The sequence below is a fragment of the Nyctereutes procyonoides genome, unplaced genomic scaffold (assembly GCF_905146905.1).
Source record: "Nyctereutes procyonoides isolate TBG_1078 unplaced genomic scaffold, NYPRO_anot_genome, whole genome shotgun sequence".
Classification (NCBI taxonomy): Eukaryota; Metazoa; Chordata; class Mammalia; order Carnivora; family Canidae; genus Nyctereutes; species Nyctereutes procyonoides.
The window spans coordinates 37,334,934-37,351,992 of NW_026575043.1; the positions used below are offsets into that span (position 1 = coordinate 37,334,934).

General features: G+C 49.2%; 1 protein-coding gene across 1 annotated transcript in view; it reads left to right on the top strand.

The window, feature by feature from the left end:
• Window positions 1-17,059, top strand: part of RSPH14 (radial spoke head 14 homolog) — an 82,451-nt gene that overhangs the window by 2,212 nt on the left and 63,180 nt on the right. Inside the window, exons 3-6 of the mRNA XM_055322665.1 lie at window positions 2,438-2,576; window positions 4,223-4,480; window positions 5,526-5,628; window positions 8,796-8,914. Coding sequence (XP_055178640.1) covers window positions 4,282-4,480; window positions 5,526-5,628; window positions 8,796-8,914 — 421 coding nt within the window. The 5' untranslated portion in view covers window positions 2,438-2,576; window positions 4,223-4,281. The remainder of the gene's footprint in view (window positions 1-2,437; window positions 2,577-4,222; window positions 4,481-5,525; window positions 5,629-8,795; window positions 8,915-17,059) is intronic.

Here is a 17,059-nt window from a genome sequence, read left to right on the forward strand (position 1 = left end):
CGCTCTGGAAAGATACAGTGGTTGCTACATATAGATGAGGACAACCTGTTTGGCTGGGCCTGAGGAGGGAGGGAGACATTTTACTTTCATATGTTCTAGATTTCCTTTCATGTGCCTATATTGCCTATTCAATAAATAACTCGAATAAAAATAAACAATTTAGAATACAGAGAATAAATAACATTTCCCATCTCTGGCCCTGCCAGGTCAGCCTTAACGTATTTTGGTGTGCTTCCCTCCTTCTAGTCTTTCCCGCAGATACCTCCTCCTCTCTGCAATCATGGCATAAGAACTTTTGCTGTAGCATTGGCCTTTGATTGGAGTCCAGCCCCCTGCAGCGGCCTACCACTCATTTACCTTAATCTGCATAGATCTGAATCTAATGATGCCTGAATATCATATGCCTGGCTTCTAAAGGGGTCATTTTAGAAAATTAATTTCTGTAATTAATGGCTGTTTAAAAGCTGACCTGAGTCACTGAGCTCCTATAAGCTAATTTCTGTTTGAAGATGGATGGCCTTAGAGGCACTTGTAAGACTGTGTAATCACAAAATGAGAGAGTGGTTAGCTTCGGAGAGGAAGATGGGGTATAGGATAGGGAAAGAGGATCCAGGCATTGATAATGTTCTGACGGTGAATTCACACGTGGTTATTATATTTTTATGTTTTATAATTAACATATACTAATATTATGTTGTATGTGTCTTTTAAAAGGGGACAAAAAGGAGATTGAAAAATGATAAAACTGGGGATGCCTGGGTGGCTCAGTGGTTGAGCATTTGCCTTTGGCTCAGGGCATGATCCTGGGATCCAAGGGATCAGGTCCCACATCGGGTTCCGTGCGGGGAGCCTGCTTCTCCTTCTGCCTCTGTCTCGGCCTCTCTGTATGTCTCTCATGAATAAATAAATAAATCTTAAAAAAAAGAAAAATGATAAAACTGAAGGATAATTAAAAAAGAAAAAAGACTCTCTAACCAGATTCTGAGAGGCCTGGGGTTCCCAGCTTTTTTTTTTTTTTTTTTTTTTTTTTAATTCATGAAAGACACACAGAGGCAGAGACATAGGCAGAGAGAAGCAGGTTCCCCAAGGAGAGCCCAATGTGGGACTCAATTCCAAGACCTGTTTAAAACAGGTGCCCTGGGGGTGCCCTGGGGGTTCCCAGCTTTGAGAATTTACTTGATTCAGCTCCCTGGTTTCATGGACAAGGGACCTAAGGCTCACAAAATCAAAAGAATCAAGAACTAGAATTGGAACCCAGATTTTCTGACTGCTAGCCCAGTGCTCTCCACACCACCTTCCTGAAAAAGTTAGGGGGCTCTGGGTTAGAAAGATCCTTTAGGACTGGGTCCTTTGAAGAACCACAGTAGGGGACACATCTCTGCATCACAATATGGGATCCTGGGCACAAAGATCTAAGTAAGTGATCTTCATTTCAAAGCTAATTGTGCTGGAGGCTAATGCTTGGTGCATTTGTTAGTTAAATTTCAGTGCTAAGGACTCAGGCAGAGGGGTGGACTTACATGAGTTGCTCTCTTCCTCTGCCTCAGTTTACTCTGCTATAAAATGGACCGGCCTATCAACTTCAAGGGTTTGATGCGAGGGTCACACAAGATGGTGAAAGTGCTTTGTAGATTATAAATCTTGATTCAAGTCCATTACCCATTCTTTTAGTATACCCATTTTTCTAGTATATTCCTGGCACTACAAAGGCAAGTAAACAGGACTGACATGGCCTCCACCCTCAGAGAAGCTGGAGTCTGCTGGGGGAAGCAGGGAAATAAATAGAGAATTGGAGGAGGAAGAGTGCCAAATGGATAATTAAGCTATGGGGTCATTTACTAATATGGAGAGGATAGTATTCATGGTCGAGGTGTACACCAACTGTGTCCTGAAGGAAAAGAAGTGGTTAGTGTTACAAGCAGCTCAGGCTGCATGAAAGAGTTGACCATTTGGGAAATTAAAAGAATCCAGCATGGTCCTGGAGGCCATGATCTGGGACCTTGATGGCAGGCTAGGAGTTTGGACCTGTCCTGAGACCACTGGGAAGCCACAGGAGGGTTTCAGGCAGGTGACGATGGCTGGGTCTGACTTGCTTTGAAGAACAATCGCTCCAACCATCCGTGTGTTGGGTCCACCTCAGGGGCTGATCTGTGTCATTAGCAGGCCGTCCGACTGCCTATCAAGGAGCCTGAGCCAAAGCTAGACAGTCCAGGGATCAGGCCTGTGTGATTTGGGAGGAGCTTCTGAACCTCTCTGAAGCTTCTGTCTGTAAACTGGATGTTACCACTTCACGAGTTTACCCTGAGGATTAAAGACTTGCAATGTTCTATTCAGAGAAAGACGTACAGTCACTTCGCTTCCCTTCTGTACCATGAACAAAGCTGAGCCGCCTTTGTTCTTCACAGTAACCCAGGAAAGCCTTCTCTCCCTTTTACAGCAGGTCCCAGCCCGAGGCCGATCGCGCCTGCGCAGCCGGTGCAGCGGACGCCGCGAGGTATCCTGGCAACCAGTCGCCTGGCAACGGGCGTGCGCTTCCGGGACCGCGAGCCGAGGCGGGTGAGCGGCAGCTGTGAGAGGTAACAGAGGGTCCCCAGATCTACCCAGTCCGGCTCACAGCGGCCGGCCTCGTGTCCTCTTACCCCAAGGCTCTCCCTAACCCATGCTCCTCTAAGGAGGAGGTCAGGCCCTTGTCCCCAGCACCCACTGTCTTGCAGGGGGAGCCCAGAAATGGCAAAGGCCCCTCCCAGCCAGGCCCCCTCCCCTCTTTTCCTCCGGTCACATAGTCCCCAGAATCAGAGTTTGGCTCACCTACTCTACTGGAGTTGATCATTCCTACAGGGCTGGGACTGTCGCTGGACTAATGGCAGTAATCACCACTGTGAGAGTAGTGTGCCAGACTCATGAGTAGCAGTTCATATGACAAGTCTGGGAGTGAGGGAAGGAGGTGCTATTATCACCTGCCTCTGCAACTTCAGAAAGACACAGGTAGAAGAAGGGCCACCCATGGCCTGGGTCTGGAAACCATTCTTTTTTTTTTTTTTTTTTTAAGATTTTAATTATTTATTTATGAGAAAGGCAGAGACACAGGCAGAGGGAGAAACAGGCTCCCTGTAAGGACCCCGATGTGGGACTCGATCCTGATCCCCCGGATCACGCCCTGATTGGAAGGCAGACGCTCAACTGCTGAGCCACCCAGGCGTCCCTCTGGAGCCCATTATTAACTACAGTTGGCCCTTTAGCACCATAGGGGTTAGGAGAGCCCATACTACATTTCCCCCCACAGTTGAAAATCCACTTCTAACTTTTGACTCCCTCCTTAACTACTAGGAAGCCTACTATTAACCAGAAGCCTTACCGATAACATCATTCATTAACATGTACATTATGTTGTATTTATTATATACTGTATTCTCACTATAAAGGAAGCTAGAGGAAACCAAATGTTATTAAAAGCATAAGGGAGAGAGAATGCATTCGGTATTTATGTGAAAAAGTATGCACAAAGTATTATGTAAAAAAAGTTCTGTATTGTAAAAAAATCCACGTATAAGTGGACCCGTGCATTTCAAACCTGTGTTGTTCAAGGGTCAGCTATACTGAGCCACACTGCCTATAGTTGCTCCAAGTGTACATGTGTGTAATAAAAATAAATCATGCTTTAACCTTAATTCCTTTTTTTGTGGAAGTATCAGAAGCATCTGAATATGGGTCCCTGATGGATGATGAGCTAGACCTGGATTTAAACACTGGGGCCTGGCCTCATCAGTTCTATGACCTGAAGCCAACCCCTACCCTTAGACCTGAACTACTTCCTTTGTAAAATTGGGATAACACAAGTCCCCTCCTTCTGGGGTAGTTGAGTTAGATACTAGGTATTGCTGGTGTTAGGTAAGTACTATATGTGGCGGCCATATTCCTGTTTGGTTCTTTGGTTTGGTTTGTCTCTTTGGAGCCTTTGACCAAAGGCCCAGCCTGTAAAGTACTGGTGGTTTTCCTCTGTCGTTAAGCATGGAAGAACTCTGGAGTTTGCAATTTGGGCTGCTATTTATCTTTACTGTGACCTTGAGCAGATCCCTTCATTGCTCTCAGCCTCAGTTTGCTCATCTGCAAAATAGAAGTAAAGATACCCACCTGGTTGCTTTTATAGTTTTGAGGATTAAATGAGGAGTAGCTTCTAAATCCCAGTGGCAATAACAACAATTTTTTGGTTTCTTTTAATCAGTGATTTCTGCAGAGCTTTGTTTTGAGAGCTAGACAGTTGCCCTCTGCAGGCGTGGAAAGATGTCCCATGCCCGGGTCTCCATGTACCTGCCCCCTGACATTAACCCTGCTCAGGCCTCCATTGCTTATGGCTGTAGGGCCTTGCCCAAGCTGAATGAGGAGCTGCAGTCGGAGGACCTGCTAACGAGGCAGAAAGCCCTCATGGCTCTGTGCGACCTCATGCACGACCCTGAACATGTCTATGCAGCCATTGACATAGGTGAGTATCAGCCCGGGTGACGATGACTGGGGTCTGGATGGACAGCACAGTGGCTTGGAATGGGAGGGGCTGAGGCGACCTGGCCCCTTCACTGCATCCGTCCGAGCTAGTTAGTCCTTAGTCAAACACCACCAGCGTCCTACCCAGAGCCATGAATCAGCCCTCTCTGCTGTGGCTCAACTAGTTGGCCATAAATCCACCAAAGAGCCCTGTTTATCTATCTCAACCACGAGGCTATCACAGAAGATAGGCACACGCCTTACTAAAACCACACGTATCTCTGGGACCTATGACCCTTGTGTCTCATCCTTCTAATGATCAAAATAAGGCTTGAGGTGATTTTTCTGACGTGGTTACACATTTCTCAGATGGGGATGAATGAACTATGCTTCTCCCTCCAGCCTTGGGTCAAGGTCTAGTTAATTCCAGATTTGGCTGTGGTTCCTAGAACCAGGGCCTAGGACACCGGGTGGAGCTTCAGTAATAAAAACTGTTGTTTAATAAGCCTGACTCTGGGCCAGCACCACCCGGTGCAGTGCCCGTGTTATCTTAATTCTAATAGCACCTGCCTTGGGAGGGAAGATGATAAGAAAACCGGAGGTTCAGAGGAAGGAGGGGTATGAGGCTACGGGTAGCCAGATAAATAAATACAGCCGGATTTTTATTTGCTCAACCTGGCATCCCCAGGTGTAGCCTGTTCCAGGGTACATGACTACTTTGGGACAGGGGTGAGAATATTACCCCTCAGTCTCTCCAGATGTAAAGGCCATTTTTAAAAATCTTGAAGTGGATGGAGAGATAAGGCCATTGGTCGGAAGCGTGCAGGGGGTTAGATAAAAAAGTCCCCTGTGTGAGCCTTTCTAGCACACAGAGACTCCTTTAGTGAATCAGAAATACTTTGCAACTGATGTGATCCCCCAAGGCCCCAAAGCAGCAAAGCTTCTGGTAGTTTCTTGTTGCCCAATATTGCCTCACCTCTTGACTTCTGGGTTAGTTGATTTCTGCGACTGGTCAGTGTTCAAAGGTTCTTGTTCCTTCCTTGCAGGCTGCCTGGAGAGCCTGAAAGCTTTGCTGAAGGATAATAATGACATAGTGCGGATAAAGGCCACCGAGGTGCTCTCTATCATGGTGACCCATAACGTGGGCAGGTGGGCAGCTGTCTCTGGGAACCAGTGTCATGCTTTGGAACCACATCCCTCCCCTGGGTGGAACACCCTTGGATGACCTTGAATACTCTGTTTTTGTCTGCCAGTGTGTGTGTGTGCATGTGTGTGTGTGTGTGTGTGTACGTACGTATGTCGGGGGTGGGGGTGCTTTCCCAGATCGGTTCAGTTCACACTCTTGACCTGGGACCCCCAGTTTTACTTGGTATTGAAAACAACTGAAAATCACAAAGAGCCCTGGGGCCCTGCCCAAGGACTGCTGCTCAGAAAGAAGGAATAGAGGGGCAGGGTGCTCATTGGCTTCCAACTTGTGTGATGTAAACAACACATGCCCCTGTATGGAAGCTTGAGATCCTTTCAGGGGTATCGGGGCATCTCACCAAATGTAAGGTTGCTCAATCCCGCCTCTCCTCAAGCTCTCTGTGCCTCAGTGTCTTCACACTTGCTCGTGGGGGCAGGAGTTAAACGGGTTGATGCATGTGCAGCACTCAGCCCAGAAACGTCTGCCTCACGTCGGCCTGGGTGGCCACCGGGTGCTCGTCTCTCTGCTGCCTCCTTTTCCCTGCAGATAGTGTCTATGAACTCACACACCCACTTGCTCGGGGCCATCTCCAGATGGTGGCCTCAGTCCCTCAGTCCCCCTGATCTCGCCGTTCCTTGACTCCTCTCTGAGGTCTAATTCCAGGTTCCCAGAAGGGGATGTGGTTAACCCACACCATGTGCAGTCCTGGCCCAATGGGTCGCTATGAACGAATGGGGAAGTGATGCTACAGTGAGAGCCCCAATTCACATGCTTTGCACCAGAAGGAAGGAAGGGCATGGGGACAGAGGAGGGGTGCAGGAGCCCTGGTAAGCAGGGACACCAACCTTTCCTGCTGTGACCTTGGTGGAGTCTGGCTGTGCTTATTTGAGACAGACCCATGGAAAGTGCTTTAATACTGAGGAGCATGGAGGAGGGAAGCGCCTCTCATCCTTCCTGCTCCTTTTTTCTCTTTCTGGACCTGATGTGGATATTAAGCACTCACCCCCAGCAAGGGCTGATAGACGCTGTGCGGAGGGGTGCTTGGAGCTTGGGCAAGTACAAGGGAACTGTGAACCTAGTGGGGGTGCCTGTAGGTTTGTTTAGCAGCAGGAGGAGGTTGGGGGGAGAGGCGGGTTCCTGGATGTGGCCACGTTGGCAGGGGCTGGGGGGACACGCGGTGAAGAAACTGTCACTGACCAAGGGCCTGCTATGGCCTGGCCCGCACACTCCTCTGGTGTCCGCTGTTCCTCACACTGCCACCACCAGGCATAGGGAGGAGAACCAAGTGAACAGGGTCGGGGATTCCAGAACCGCCCCACCCCCATCCCACTCCACCACACCACAATAGACCAAGAATGCAAAGGGCCGAAAGTTAACAGAGGCCCATTTCTGAAGTTTGCTGGAGTTCGGTGGTGATCTTATAACTTAAAGCCAGTAGCTCGTGGAGTTGGTCAGGCTCGAAATAACTGCTCATGTTGAAACTCTTGTGCCTCTTGTACCCACACAAGTAGCAACAGGAAGAGGGGATGAGGGTAGCAGCCTTGAGGAGTCAGTTTGCATGACAGGCCACACACGGAAGAACCTCCTGGGAAGCCTAGCTCCCCCTGCCCACCTCTTGCTCGCCTGCTGTGAGTGGGACAAATGGCCTCACAGCAAACACAGCAGACTTACAAAGCAGGAGTGACAGGGAATGAGTGGGTGACCAGGCACTGACTGAGGAGGCCGACACCTCAAGATGGGGGATCAGGGAAGTCCTTTGCAGCCTGGGTGTCCTGCTATGATTTTCCTGCCCCAGAATGACTCAGAACTCACCGAATGTTAAATCCTGGCCAACACAGGAAGAGCACAATTTGCTGGGCACTTCCATGTGCCAGGCACTGGGCAAGGGCATCACCCCGAGTTCTCACTTCTTTATTTCTTTCTTTTTAAGATTTTATTTATTTATTCATGAGAGACACATAGAGAGAGGGAGAGGCACAGGCAGAGGGAGAAGCAGGCTTCCCATAGGGAGCCCAATGTGGGACTCGATCCCAGAACCCTGCGATCATGCCATGAGTCAAAGGCGGATGCTCAACTGCCGAGCCATCCAGATGTCCCTTCTCACTTCTTTCTGACTCCAGCCCTGAGAGGTGTGACCTCAGAAGCCCTTACACCAGATGTGTTCAGGCCCAGCGATTAATCAAAGGAAATAGTTACAAAGCCATTAACTGAAGAAATTGTACATTCCCTTTACACTGCTTCATTTTAACCCCAAACACAAATAATCAGGCATTCACCAATCCCTGCTTGCCCCCCAGGCCTCTTCTTGGGGGCGGGCCCACTGGTTGGTGTTTCTCATCATCTCTTTTGCTTAAACCACACCTATAATATCATCTAATTTGCAGCTTTGGTTTCTTTCAAATAGAGCGGGAACTCAAAGACATTAATGGAGTAATCTGCATGTAAAAACCTAGAATCTTTTACAGTCATCTCACATTTTTTTTTTTGAGAATCACTTTTGAATCTTCCCAACGCAATCAATTTTGTTTTCATAAGAAAACAAAATAAAACAAAATCTCTTCTCACATCTAATTGGCTTACCTAATAGTTAATTGACTTCTATAATTATAACAACAAGCATACCAGGCATCCATAGGTTTGGAGGCAAGCATCTGGCTGTTGGCAGGCTCACAATTCAGGTGGGAGAAGAGGCAGGGGCTTCGAGGGGCAGGGCTTGCAGAGCCTGGAGCTCTGTGGGGGTGTGCCCTGGTGGGTGGAGCCCCAAAGTTCAGGGTAGTTCAGTTGTGAGGTTCTGCTGTCTCATCCTCAGTTTACAGATAAGAGGGCTGAGGAGGCAAGAGTGAAAGAAGGATCCAGGGCTCTAGCTAAGGATGGGACAGAGATGTGTCATTCCAGTGTGTGGTTCTTCCCACGCCACCCAGGCCACACTGCTCTCATGCCTGTAGGGATTCTCTCGATTGTCCACCTCCCATCTTTTTTTTCTCCCTGGAAGCCAGAGGAATGTGGCCTGTGACAGCCAGCACAGTTCAAGCCCCAGGAGGAGTGTTGGGTGGACAACTTCCTCTTTGTCTTACTGAATTCTCTCCAGGCATGGTCTTAATTATATCTAAATCTGTATTCTTTTCCCCAGAGAGGGCTTTTTAAAGCATGATGTCATCCTTGCCTTGGCCTACCTGCTGAATGACCCTCAGTCAGCCTGTCGAGAGAACCTGCACCTGGCATTGAAGCACGTGGCCCAGCTTCCCTCAGGTAGGCTCTCCGTGGGCACTCAGGCGGCCCCTTGGTCTCCACTCCAGGTCACTCACATGCCATGCTGCAGATCGCTGTCTAGAGCGTGCTTTAAAAAAAAATTATGCTTTTTACTAAGGTACAATACACATATCAAAAAGCAAATAATGCACGAACGTTTTATTAAATTTTTTTAACGTTTTATTAAATTATACTAAGCGAACATGCCGTGGCACCATGACCCAGATGAAGAGGTTTATAGGGTAGCACCACCACTGTAAAGACTTCCCACGTGCCCCACCCCAGTGACTACCTCTGACCCAAAGGTAAACTGTCTTTTCTTTATAAGACTACGGATTATTTTATGCCTCTTCTTAAGCTTTACTTTAGTGGAAACGTACAGTCTGTAATATCTGGTTTCTGGCTTTCTTTTTGCTTGATGTTTTGCCTCTGAGATCCATATATGATTTTTTTTTTTTGCTGGTTTGCACTGGGGTACAGTATTCACATTATATGAATATACTACAGTTTCTTTGTCTACTTTGTTGCCAATGGACATTTGGATTGTTTCTAGTGTATGGCTACCGAGAATAGGGTATCTATAAACATTCTTTTGAGTGTCTTTTGTTGGATGTATAGATGCATTTCTTTTGAGACGTACCTAGGAGGGGAATTGCCGGGGATAGGACAAGTTTATGTTCAGCTTTAGAAGGTACCACCAATGGTTCTCTAAAATAGTTATACCAACTTACACTCCCACCATCAGTGTCTTAGAATTCCACATGCTCCCAGTCTTCAACCCACACTCGATCATTCCTGGCTCTTTATTTTCGTTATTTGGGTGGGTGGGTGTGTGGTAGTGTCTCATTTTGGTTTTAATTTGTGTTTCCCTAATGGCTATAGCCGGGTAAATGTCATCTTTTGGGAAGTGTGCCGTAGCATGTTTAGGGACGAAAGAAGGCCTGCCCCAAAGTCCACTCTTCTCTCAGGCTTGAGGTCCCCCTCAGCTGGGTGCTCCTGCTGATTAGATGCAGAGTCCAGGGTGACAGCCACCCGCCCACCGTAGCTAGAGGGTTGAGATTTGTGTCAGACTCACATCCGCCCTGTCACGTGGTACAGTGAACATTTTTATTTATTTTTATTTTTTATTTTTTGCAGTGAACATTTTTAAACAGAGGGCTCACCCCGAGAGGCATGATATCAAGGCCTTAAAGGAGGTGCCTTAAGTAGAAGGTGGACAAAAGGCATTGCAGCCCAGGAGTGAGACAGCCCTGGGTTTCCCCTGCCCTTCCCCTGGTTCTTTGCATGCCCTTGGATGGGTTATTTCCTCATCTCTGAAGCAAGGCTGATACTACCTGCCTCAGAGGCCGAAAGTGAGGGTGAGTGAGAAGATCCTTGCCAAGCATGTAGGGTATTGCCCTGCATGACACACGCCATAAATGCTCCAGTCCACGTGTAAGCACTCCCTAAGCTGAGACCCCAGAGAGAGAGGACTGTGGGCTCAGGTGCAGAGAGGCAGGTCACACGGAGCGGAGCCCTTGGTGACCTGGCGCTGCTGCCCGTCTGGGAAGCACACCTTCTCCCAGCTGGGCCGGGCTGGGTGTTGGGGAGCATGCTAGGCCAGAAAACAGAACCCTTTGGTGGTCTTAGGACCCGCTTATCCCCGGTCCTGCCCTAGGCCAACAGAATCTGTCTCTGGGAGCAGGTGCCCAGATCTTTCTCAAACACGCGTTGGCTGGTTCTCCCTTGAGACCACATGACTGAGGGCCACTGAGGCAGTGGGTATTGGTGAAGTCCCAGGGCTCAGGGCTGAGCAAAATGTATGCCCCGCGCCCACCACGGAGGAACTCTCCTCCTTGGGGTGTGGAGCCCCCAGCCGGCTCTTTTGTTATTGCCACCTGTTTAAGCCATTCCAAGAAGTACAGAGACAATAGTAAACATCAAGTACCATTAGAGCTTTGCTAAGTTTTCACATTCTACCATGTTTTGTATTTGCTTGAGATTTTTGTTTTTAAAAAAGTAATAACCGTCCAAGCACCCTGTGAACCCTCCCCACCCAGCACCCCTTCTCCTGCTCTCCCCGGAGGCACCAGTAATTTCTGACTATATCTCTAATGCGGGTCTTTGTATTTGACCATGAATGTAGTCTTATAGAGATCTTGCCTTGCATGTTTTAAACTCTAAGCAAATGGATCTTGTTGAATTATCCACTTGAAGTCCCTTGCCACTTAAAGAACCTAACGTTATAATTTTGAGATTTATCCATGCGTCGTGAGCTCTGTTTTACTATTTTAACTGTGGCGTGCCCTTCTGGAGCTTGAACGTAACGCTCACATTCAATGCACTCAGCCCTGCTCTGCTGATGGGGCAGGCTGCTTCTTTCTGATCCTGAGCGTTCCCGCTCAGATTTTCCTGGAGTCCTTCCAGGTGCCTCCAAGGCCTCTGCTGGAGGAGAGCATCGTTTCGGGGGCCAGAGAATGCATGGCCTTCAGTTTGGCCGGATACTGCAGTTGCCTCCCAGCCCACCCTCCTCCCCCCGTAGAGAGCCCCTTGCACATCCTCACCAGCAACCTGGTGGTGTGTGCTGTGCTGTTTCGCTGTTGGGTGGCTTTGCCATCCCCTGTGACTGGGAGAGGCCCCCACCTCCCCTCTCCTGCCCAGTGCCTCCCAGGAACCTGAGCATATTCTTTTGAGTTGTTTTTTCCGTTTCTTATTGATTTGAGAGAGTGTTTCATTCATCCTGGATTCCAATCGTTTGTTGGCCACACACATCGCAAATACCATTTTCTGGCTTGTTGTGTGGCTTTTCACTGTTTATTTGTTTATTCATTAGCCCAGTAGTTTTTCAACTGAATGTAGTGTGTGTGTGTGTGTGTGTGTGTGTGTGTATGTGTATTTGGAGCTGCTTAAGAGCTCATGAAGATATTCTGCGTTATTTTGTTCTAAAAGTCTAAGAGGAATTACAAGGGAAAGGAGGGGAACTGAGTGGGAAAAATTAGGGAGACAAACCATGAGAGACTCCTAATTCTGGTAAACAAAGGGTTGCAGAAGGGGAGGTGGGTGGGGGATGGGGTAGCTGGGTGACAGACACTGAGGAGGGCACTTGATGGGATGAGCACTGGGTGTTATACTACATGTTGACAAACTGAATTAAAAAAAGACCCAAATAAATAAGTAAGGACAACACAATGAAATAGCATTAAAAAAAAAAAAACAAATTAGAATACATCAAAATTTCTTCCGATGAGAATATTTTTAAGAAAACAAAGTATGGCATAAACTAGGAGAAATTACATGCCTGACATGTTAAAACATGCCTGACAAAGGACTAATGTCCAGAATAAAGAATTCTCAAACTCCAGACTCAATAAAAACTCAGCCAAACATTCTAATGGAAACTTGACAAAGCTATAGGAACAGCCAATGAGGACATGAAAAATGCTCAAAATCATTAGTCACAACAGAAATACAAATGGAGTCTGAGTTACATAGGCCTTCAAGTTTCTTACTATGTATTTCAAATGTATTGCACTGTATATGAATTTTAACTGAAGCTAAACAAGTAAATGCCTTTTGATAATATACATGAGGTGTTCAGAGGTAAAATATTCTGAAAGTTGAAGTGCATTAAAAATGTTGAATCCATGGCAGATAAACAAAAATGTAGAATTTAGGTTGTAGACATGAATGTTTGCTGTGTCATTCTTTCAGCTTTATCAACCTTGTAATAACATGTTGAGGAAAATTTATGTGAAAGCAAAGAAATACAAATAAAGCCTGGGTTAAAGAAAAAAAAAAGTGTAAGAGTCTCGCTTTTCACATTTAGCTGGTGGAGGTACCTGGCCTGGATTTTTGTTTGTTTGTAGTTCTCCCTGTCTGGCCCTTGCCAGGCTGACACTGTCTTAGTTATAAAAGCTCTACAGAAAAAAAATAAAAAAATAAAAAAAATAAAAGCTCTACAGTCATCTGTGTTCTGGTGGGGAGGGTCCTATCTCCTTCCTGCAGAATTGTTCTGGAATCCATAAGCACGGGGTGCATCACAAGGGGTAGGGGGGTACATGGTTCTGACAAAGCTCCCTAGTGGTGAGCCACACCTTCTATCACAGGATTTCTCGGGTGCTGCTCATTGTCTGTGGTGTGACGGGAGGGGAGGCCAGGGACACTCGGGTGAGTGATGTGCAGCAGTGGGGGTGATGGCAGGGCTGGGAAAGGGGGTGGCAGCTGGAGGGAGAGAGGGAGACATACGGTGTGGCGGATGCCCCCAAGAAGTCCCCCTGGGGGGGACTCTGAGCATTGTGGCTTCTGGGTTGGTCAGTGTGGCTGGGTCCCAGGGGGTCTCCTTGCTGGACCTCTGAGTGGGGTGAGTGCATTTACTTCAGTGGCTGTGCTTTTAACCAGCGTGTGACCTTGGGTCGGAGCCTTGGCTTCATCATGGAGCACCGCAGTACGTGTGCCTGTGGGCCTGGCATAGTCTGGACTCAGCTGGCTCACCTACTGATGGTCATTAGAATGGGCTTTCTACCCACTGCCACACCAGAAGTCAGCCTCTGCACCTGGCACAGTGCCTGGCACTCAAAAGAAATATTAGAGTTAGCCAGCTTTATGCCATATTTTAAAGCATCGTTTGTTAGTTATTTGTGGCAATCCACTCCATCCGTCCTTCATTAATTCGACAGCTTCATGTGAGGCCCTTGATCTGTTCCAGCCACTGTGCCTCAATTGCTTGTCTGTAGTATGCGGTACCTGTAGGGGAACAGAGGTCTTCCCTCTAAATCCTTGCCCCGGCCCGCTGGGGCCGGCTGTGTGGTTTCCCAGAGTGACCAGCAGGGGGTGCCACAGGACCGATGACTGCCTGGCAGGGCCTGGCTCTACTCTCAGGCCCCCCGGGGTGCTGCTAGTCAGGGGACCAGAAACCAGGATTGTAGAGGCAATCGCCATGCAGAAGCCTCCCGCCCAGGGTCCCTGTCAGCTGGGCGACTGCTGGGAATTCTGGGAGAATCTCTTGTCTGCTCCCTTGTTTCTCTTTTTAAAAAAGATTTTATTTATTCATGAAAGACACAGAGAGAAGACACAGGCAGAGGGAGAAGCAGGCTCCCTGTGGGGTCCCAATGTGGAACTCCATCCCAGGACCCCGGGATCACGCCCTGAGCCCAAGGCAGATGCTCAACCGCAGACCACCCAGGTGTCCCTGCTCCCTCGTTTCTGCTAACCCCACACAGAAACAGGTCTTGTTCTGTGGCCAGGCATTACAGGAGAGAACTCTGGTGCCGACATTGAGGATTCTTCTGGAACTAGATTTTGGGGTGCTGCTGAATAGCATCAGGGTCCCACTGGCCATGGCCAGGCCCCTTGGACCTTCAGACTGTGGCCTGGAACCAGGATGACTTGGGGCACCTGTGAGTTTGCACTGAGCTATGGCAGCAGCACGGTGCAGGGACCACTCTGTCTCCTACATCCTATGTGCAGCCTGGCTTGGGTTGGGCCATGGGGGTCAAAACAGGTGCCCCTCCCTGCCCACAGGAGGGCACTGGCCAGGGAGTGGAGAGGGAGGCAGAGAGGCTGTGCTCAGGCCTCTCCTATGGGGATGGGCTCCTCAGACTCAGAAAGGAGCAGCGTGGGCCTGGGGAGGGACAGGCATTACCAGGCCTGATGTCAGGTACAGTTCTGATCCTGGTAAATTTGAGGTGTGGGGGACATGGAAGCTGAAGCAGTGGGAGGAGCAGAAGCCTAGAGGGAGGGGCTGCGGGAGGAGCAAATCAAGGTGCTCTGCCCCTTTGCAAGGTGCCTCAGCCAGGCAGCCTTGAGCAAGAAAGCTGCTGCACCCCTCTACCCTTTGGGGGCTGTGTGTGGGGTTGCCCAGAGCAACCCCCTGCTCCTCCTGGCTCTGACACCACAGAGTGCAGGGATGGGGCTGGCTGCCCCAGAGGGGTGGCCCTGTCCTTGCTCACCTGCCTTCAGGATTGGGTACAGCAGGCCCCACACATGTCCTGTCCTCAGCCTGTCTGTGGTGGGCAGTTGTCCCCTTCCTAGACTCAGCAAAGGACAATGCCCACCAACAGTGGCACTGCCCAGTTGGTTCCCAGCCTGGTGCACCTGCTTTAGATACCCCCTCGCCTTTTCCCCCTCCTCATCCAGTGGCCTGCTCCAGCCAGAAGAGCCTTTTCCTGTCTGGCCCAATGAAGGTGGGCCACAGTCCCAGCAGCTATTCTCGTGGGCTCTCTTGGGGCAGGCAGTCTTTCTCAGCTCTATGTGGTTTTTGTATTTTATTTATTTGAGATAGAACAGGTGCACATGTACACATGGGCAGGGGGAGCGGCAGAGGGAAAGGGAGAAGCAGACTCCCTGCGGAGCAGGGAGCTCGACTCGGGCTACAGTATCCCAGGATCCTGAGATCATGACCTGAGCCGAAGGCAGACGGTAAACCGACTGAGCCACCAAGAGCCCCTCCACAAGGTTTTCATATTCCCAGGAGGTTTGGGATAGCTTGTTACACAAAGATCAAATCTTTCTGGGCATGCTCTTGGCAGAAGCAGCTGGTGCCTGGCCTCACCTACCTCAGTACTGAAGCCCCTCGCCCAGCTCACCTTTTAGTGAGGCCAGTGCCCCAGTTGTTGTCCAGCCTTGGTGGGGTCCCCTTGTCCTCATGGTGGACCACGGCCCTCTCCAGCACTTGCCCCGGAGTCAGCAGACCTGTACCTCCTGCCCCTTTGTCTTAGATGGCCAGGGCCTTGCATGGGCTCCAGGGAAGATAGACCCAGGCCTGGTCGGGCCACTTGTTACACCATGTGATGCTGGGAAGTCATCTCCCCTCTGGGTCTCTGCTTTCTCCTCAATAAAACAGAGCCAGTAATCTTGGCTTCCCAGGAGTCGGGGAGGGTCGAATCAGACAAGTGTGTACCAGGTTAAGTCTAGGGCCATGTGGTGAGCAGTCGCCGAGGCAAGCTGGGATTATTGTCACTGAGCCATCGCTCCATCCCAGGTGACCACAAGAGCTACAGGGACTGGTGGCAATACCCTGGAGCCCACACGGTGGTGTGCCCTATGAGAGGGAGTCTTGGGCCACATAGCAGGACCTGGCTGTGGTCAGTCATGTGCAGAGGGTGAGGCTGGGCCAGCTCCTCCTGCACAGGGTAGAGCCTCTCCCCTTAGGATCGCGCTCCCGCCAAATCTGGTCTCCTCTCACTTGTCCCTCTGCTGCTGGTCCCACAGCTCATTTTCCTCTGGCTGATGCCACCATAGGTGAACCTTTCCTGGACTTTTAGGTTAGCAGGTGCCTTCTCCACACTGGGCACTATTTGGGTACAGTGGAGGGAGAAAGTGGGTCAGACTGTGCCAGGTCCCCTTCCCACCTCGCCCTGGCATGGGTGCTTTATGCAGAGGAGTGTGGGAGGGAGGGGACATCCAACATGCAGCGGGCTGAGCCCTGAGAGATAGACAGTCTTGGACTGTGGGAATGGGAAAAAGCATGTCAGTGTGATTAGCAAGGCAAAAGCAGGATGCAGCAGGCCCAGAGAGGAAGAACCAGCACAGCAGGTGACCAGACTTATCGTGGGTCTCATTTCATAGCATATATGAAAATACTGAATCACTCTGAGATATACCTGAAACTGACAGGATTGTATGTCAATTATACTTCAATAAAAATAGGCAACATACGAAATGAAAAATAAAACACTGAACGCATCATGTTATGGAAGAAGAGAATACAGGAAACATGGCTATCAGAGTTGTCAGGGAAATGAGGCAAGGAGGGGTGGTTCATGTAGTAATTCACAGAATAAGTTTAAAAGAAAAAAAAAAAGCCGTACAGACAGGTTGCAGTGGAGAGCAGGGCCCTGGAAGTTGGCTGACTGGGCTCTGGGCACCGGAGCACTGGCCTGGGAAAGCACCTCCCATCCCTGAGCACATCAGGAGAGAAGGCACAGTCTTCCTATTTTCCTCCTAGCTGTGTATTTTTAGGTGAAGGATGCTCATGGTGAAATTACTGCTCTTTTCACAGTTGGCATTAAAAGCGTAAAATAAGTCTCAAAGATTTTAAGTCACACGCTATTTCTTCTTATACAAAAGTCCCCTTGGATTTTTGCTGTTTGGTGATGTGGGAAGGCGTGAAGGGAATCCCCACGAGGGCTCAGGGGTGGGGGAGGGAGAGAGCCCAATCTGGATGTG